The 6868-nt window shown below is 33.2% G+C and overlaps 1 protein-coding gene across 1 annotated transcript; it reads right to left on the reverse strand.

Moving 5' to 3' along the window:
- Nucleotides 1-487: 487 nt before the first annotated feature.
- Nucleotides 488-1176, reverse strand: LOC117786924. The gene is made up of 4 exons (XM_034625345.1): nucleotides 1132-1176; nucleotides 925-1080; nucleotides 703-867; nucleotides 488-646 (listed from the first exon to the last, which is right to left on the reverse strand). The coding sequence occupies exons 1-4, from the start codon at nucleotides 1174-1176 to the stop codon at nucleotides 488-490; spliced, it is 525 nt and encodes a 174-aa protein (XP_034481236.1).
- Nucleotides 1177-6868: the final 5692 nt, after the last annotated feature.

Below are 6868 nucleotides of genomic sequence, written 5' to 3' on the forward strand. Positions count from 1 at the left end.
TAAATCGCTTATCGATGCTTTAATCACATTTTACGGTAGTTAAGCTCATTGATATTTAAATTAAATAGAAAAAAAATTTATGTTCAATTAGGTAGTTACTCTTATAAGTCATAGTTGTATAAAAAGATGGTAGTAAGACATTTATTTTTTATAAACCGAATAGAATAAATTTTGATCATTTCAATATCTCAATATCTGTAATTTTACGGGGAATAAATGATTTAATAACATAAATTTGAATGACAATTTATATTTAATAGTTTACTGTCATTATTATTTAAATTTTTTCCGCATCATTGAACTATGGTATTTTAGAATAACAGTAGCTATTACTCTTTGGCTGTCATAAAATCTGCAATTATGAAAACTTTTTATTTTTATTTTATAAATAAAGGGTTTATATATTGAATCAAAACTTGCATTTTATAACAATATAGTTATCAAGTTTTTTGTTTCAGCAAAGTCTGATTTGTTCAGACGTAATATCTTAACGTGTTATTCTAATATAAAGTTCTATCTTAGAAAGCTCAATGTTGTACGCATAAAAAGTCAAAAATACTGCAAAATCCCCGTTTGGAAATGGAATATATTTGGCAAAATCATCGTCTTGATTTCCAGTCCACAGCTTGTCAATTATTATATCATGCTGAAATACAGAATACTCAATGTAAAAAAAAAAGATAAAAATCGGATATCACTTACATTATAGGGACAAGTGTGATTCATATTGGAGTATTTTTTAACGGTATTGTAGAACATGTTGACAATGACAATTCTTTGGTTCTTTAGGAACTTGCAGGCATCGAAGGTTGTGTCCACGAAAAAGGGCTTATAGCCATGGTCATGACGCAATAACTTAATGTTGACCTATTATAAAATATATTTCAAAGACTCAACTAATTCTAGATTTTATATAGTACTCACTGTGATATTATTTAAGGGTTTCCATTTAAGTTCTCCATGTATCATTATGTATTTGTGGGTGCGATTAAAAGCCTTGATTCTACACTGTTTATACTGGCCAAAACTCTCATTCGCATAACTGCACTTGAGATTCGTGAATGTTACATGAGCCATGCTCTGAAAGAGATATAAATTTAAATTTTTGTGTAAATAATTTATGTTATTTACCATTAAAAATCCAACGGAACACCAGAGCAGTAAATGTTTCAACATGTCGCAGTTGAATGAGAAACATTTTCTGATCTACAGAACAATTTAAATACTGTTATTTAAAATATAATTTAGTGGCAACAATAATTCCAAGCAATTATAAATAATTGTGCGAGAATGTAGCTGATATCGATTGAAAATTGTTTTTAAATACGCACTGTGTTATTGAAAGGAGAGAAAGAGAGAGAGAATTGGAGAAAAGATGAGAGATAAAGAAAGAGATATGTGAAGGTTTTTTTTTATAAACATAACATATATTTATTTATTTAGAGACTAACAATATTAAATCAAATTTTATTCTTTTTTGATTTACAATTTAAAGAATTTGATTTTCTTTTTTGAATTAAATATGTGCGTATTACGTAAATGTTCCCATAGATTTTAGAAAGAAAAGAAACTTTGCTATACAAAATAAAGAAGAAGACAATGAAGAGTTAAATTAGCAGCACAAAAGTCAATGGGCCCTAAAAATGACGAGTCAAAAGGAAGAGTGGAAAAAAAAGAGAAGCCCCGAAAAACAAGTCCAGACAAAAAGAATTTTATTGGCCTTCACTTAACGCTCATAAATTTGTCGGCGAGACGAACTTAAAATAAAAATAAAAATAACAACAAGAAATACAACAAAAAAATAACAATAATTATAATAATAAGCCAGATGAGGACAAAATGCAGTTGATATGCCACGCTTCCGCAGCCGCCAACTGGTTCCGAAAGTGGTTCGAAAATATCTCTAAAAAAAGGCACCAGCAGACGGTGCAAAAGTGGTGCGTGTGCGTGTGTGTGTGTGTGTGTGGGTGTGTGTAAAATGTGCTATTAAATTGGCATGTTACATGGATCCTGGAGCCACCTGCACCACACACAGTAATGTTGCCCACCCTTTTCTTGTCTTGCCATGCCACAAATTCAGCGCTGACCTCGGGTTAAACTTGAACACATTGCTGCGGTCCTCACGCATAAATCTGATCACAACAAAATGAAAAAAAAAAAAAAAACAGTCGCATTGGCCAAGTTAACGAACTTTTAGGTGCTTCGGTGGTTCGACGGCTGCAGCAACTTTGTTTGGGCCAATTGCCAGTGGTTGCAGCTGATCTAAAAATAACCATGGCCTCATGTTGGTCAAGTCTTGGTCTGCCTCCTACCTTCCTTTCAATCTTCACGTACCCCTCTCTGGTTTTTTAAGTCTCTGCGTTGATCGCGTTTCGTGCGTCACTGCATGCCCAGACACACACGCACACACACACGCACACACATACACACACTCAAGTCGCGTCGAGTCGCGTCTTACGAGGCGTTGCACCTTTTGGCAAAGGTGCATTGATCGCTGCTGCAGCGTCGCGTTCGTCTTGTTCGGTCATTGCCTGCTATGTTGAAAGTTGCCTGGCTTTATACCCAAATTATTGTTGTATTTCAGTATTTATGCATCTGCGGGAAGAGTCCCAAAAAAATAAAACAGCAACAAGAGATTCAAAAATTTATCGCTTGAAGAAAACGATATCAGACACAATACTCGTTTATATTCTCGTATGTATACAATATGTACCTGAACACATATTTTTTTATATATGTTTAAAAATATTATTATTTACTTTGAATTTTTTAAAAATATGGAAAATAAGTGTTACAGTATTTATTTATTCAATGTAAGCCAAGAACAGTTGACTAAAATTATAGTAAGTAAAATTAAAAAATGAAATTTAAAATAAAGACTGAAATGATAAAAGAAACACAAATTTAAAAGTATTAAAGTTATGACTATTAAATAAAATGTTATCCATAATAGTATTTTATTTTTAAATAAGAATTACAAAATATTAATATTCTACAAATTATTATATTAATACTAATAATACCACTCATACTTATTGATTTGATTGGGCTTTTCCCAAGCTTTACATTTAAATTATTATGTTGAATAACACCAAGGCTTTCAACTTTGGAAATTTTTATTTAATTTTATTTTATTTATTACAAATTAACAAACCAATTTAGGATTGAAAATTTATTTTTAAGTTTTCATACATACATATTACATACATACTTATTATTCATGATTTTCTCATTAATTGAAAAGCTGTAATTATAAAGTAAAAAATATTCCAAAGATCGATTAAGCTAATAGACAACCAATTTTGTATAATTTGTCTAAACTGTAAAAGAACAGAGAAGCTAGTTAAAAAGTTTCAGATAAAACAATCCACAAAAAATTACCTATAACATCGATCTTTTTTGTATAAATATCTATATTAAATCCGCAACTTTAAAGAGCAACTGAATCATATTTTAGGAAGCTGTCTGAGTTAAAATCCAGTCTACTTAGCGCAGAATTGACTTGACCAACTGATTAGATTTTGTATATAAGAATGTATTTAATGGTATCGCGATTGTCTTTATTAATGCGTTACACATTTCGTGACAAAATTATAATACCCGCTGGGTATGATAAAGAAGTCGAACTGAAAAGTGCGTTCAATGAACGCAGTCAGTCGATGCGATCGAAGCTCGTGTGTTTTTGGGGCAACGATCGAGGGCGATAAGAGAGGCACAGACGAGACGGCATTTGTGGGTTGCTGCTGGTGGTGTTGGTGGCTTAAAAAAAAAAAAAAATAAAGTAAAAAATAAAACAAATTTTAAGCGCAGGCGGCTGAAAGATATGCAAAGTGCAGAGCCGCTGACTTTGCACTATGCTCCAATCCAGTCCACAATCCACACACAAAGTAAATGGGACAAGACACGCGCTGCAACGCCCCGCCCCTCCCCACTCCTCTCCGCCTAGCCACACCCCTGTGGCAAGGCAATTAATACGCTGATGAATGAGACACGTGCACAGAGAGAAGAAAACTGCAATCAAAAGCCATTGGGGCCGGCGCAGTTCATCGGCCAGTCAATCGATTGAGTAACTTACTGAATGACAGACTGCTTGAGTAAACAGGAGCGGGAATGGGTGAGCAGTCAGGTCTTATTGCACACACTTTGTCGATTAAGCAGAGCTAATTGCGGCGTCGCCATTTGGGGCAGGCGACACTCGCCATTGATTGCCAGGCTTAAGCATGTCGCGACAGTTGATTTAACTCACTTTCAATAGAGGCAGCGTGGCAGAGTAACAGCGTACCAGCGTACAAAAATACGGCCATTGATAATGCATAATAAACCAATAAAATAAAATAAAATAAAATAAAATACAAATTGCAATTGTTCATAACATGCGACACACAATTCCCCTTCACACTCTGGCTACGAAGTCTGCATGCCTGACTGCGTGCCAGTCTGTCTCTCTCTTTCTCCCACTCTCTCTCTTTCACTCTCTGTTTGTCTGTTTCTTTCCACATGTTTATCTATGCGTTGTGTCTGTCTGTTGTTGGGTTTATTTGCACAACATTAATGCATATTACGTATACGTTCCGTATTTGTCACAGTCAATATAAAGAAATTACTTTAAATGGATTTTACTCGCATGCCTAAACAGTTTCAACCGCATAAAATTGTCTCTTATTGAGATATTAAGCTGAAATTTAATATGTGCGGAAATAAAATCGTTATAAATATAAAGTACGAAAATTATTGTTATATATTTAAAAATAAGCGGTAAACGTAATATATTAAAAAATATTTGACATTTAAAAACTGACAGCATGCAAAGTATAAACAGCTCCAGCATAATTAATAATGACAGCAATTTAAAATAAATCAACCATGCAGGAGTTTTTATATATTTACTATTAATATTTATGTTATACAATTATATATTTAAAAAATTCCTAAAAAAAAAAAAAAAACAAAAAAATGAAAGCTTTTAAATTTGTGAAAGACAGAAGCGTAACTTCATTAAAGAAATTATAATTACAATTTTATGACCAAGAAAAACCATTACTAAAGACTTAAAAGCATAACAAGATGCATAAAGTTTAAACACAGACAGAAAGTAAAAGTCTGGCGCATAAGTAGACAAAACATGCAAATAAGTTTAAGCAAATGTCGATTTAAAATATTACCTATTTGTTTTTCAAGCATACCAATTCGTTAAAGCACTTAAATCAAGGCCAAAACGACGCTAATGTTTATATTAGCCATGTCTTGAAATGAAATCGCACAATCTTCAATCAGCTTAACTGCGCATAAATGTCTAAGCTGTCGTCACATACATTTACAATCATATTTTGTGTGTATTAAATAAATAGAAATCCAGCACACCTACGCACACACATAAACACACACACAACTCGGCATATTTGCATAGCATAAAGCGAGGCGCGCAAAAAATGTTGGATGTCTGTTTGTCTGTCTACTTCCTTTCAGCTGTCTACTTCCGCCGCTTACATGGCGTATGCTTTATATATTTTGCCGGCATTACGTATACGCCGCATACCACACGCATTGCCCCAAAATTAATGCTTATGTATGCGCAAATATGCGTAGGCAGCAAAATATTCGTTTTTTTTTCATATTATTTTCTTTTTTTTCCTTTTTTTTTTGTATTTGTCGCGTGTCCTTGAGCCAGCATTACGTCGCTTATTATGTATGCGTCTGTGTGTGTGTGTGTGTGTGTGTGTGTGTGTAGGTGTGCTTTAATGTGCGTATATAACAGCCTACAAGCTGTTCCGTTTGTCCCTCTTTTCTCCTCCTCCTTCTGAACGCAACTAAGTTGTCCCAAGAGCCTCTTCCGTTTTGCGTGTCTGCGCCTGAATGCCCTGTTCAAGCTTTAACGACTACAACAGCTGCATACCCTGTAAATTTACTGAAAAGGCAGTAAGGTTTATTAAAAGCAGAGTTGTAAATAAAGATTAAATTTATTAATCCAGCAGCTCACAATTTAATAACACTTTAATTATTTATTGAAGATTTTTGTTTATTTTTTTAAAATTAAATATTTATTTTTAAATAGTTTGCAATGTAACAAATATTTGACTTAATTTGTCAAGAAGTAACGAATTTAAGAATTTATGCCAGCATTTTTTATTTACTAGACTGCAAAGCTCAAAGATTTCATATTTTCCTTGATTTTAAGACTATACATACAATATTTTATTATTTTTAAAGGATTCCCAGGACTTTCAAGGTTTTGAAGCTAGCATTATTTCAATTTAAAAAACTACCATATTTTTATTATCTTATTTATTTAAATAATAATTTAAAGCTTAAATTATTATTATTATATTAAAAGACTTTTTCAAGTAAATTATTGAGAAAGTAATAATTTTATTTCTCCCAAGTCTAAAAATTAAGTCTAAATAAAATTGTATGTGGTAAAATATTAAAAAGAATAAAAAAATTTATTCTATTCTTAAGAACAGAGTCTTTATTTGAAGCAATCAATTTAAAAGGCTTGGAGCTAAAAATCCTTGATAGAATTGCCTACAGAGTATGTCTCATTCGATCACTCTGCATGCTCCTTATTCGCTCTCAAGGCTTCTAATCCATCCTAGCCACATCCACGTCAGTTTTCTGTTGAAACGCATATCCTGCGTCCTTGCTTATGCGTAGTTAGTTGTCTGCGCTGTTTTGTGGCCTAAGCTTTTATTTGATGCCGTTATTGTTGTTGCCACACACACACACACACACGAACAGACAGAGACACACACACAAGTGTCTATACACACATACATCTACAGAAAGAAAAGGACAGAGACAGACTACACTACGCTACCTGCTCGAACATTATCCCTACACTCCTTGCAGCTGTGTGCCAGCAGTGTAGGGT

Source organism: Drosophila innubila (assembly GCF_004354385.1).
Source record: "Drosophila innubila isolate TH190305 chromosome 3L unlocalized genomic scaffold, UK_Dinn_1.0 0_D_3L, whole genome shotgun sequence".
In the NCBI taxonomy this organism is placed as follows: domain Eukaryota; kingdom Metazoa; phylum Arthropoda; class Insecta; order Diptera; family Drosophilidae; genus Drosophila; species Drosophila innubila.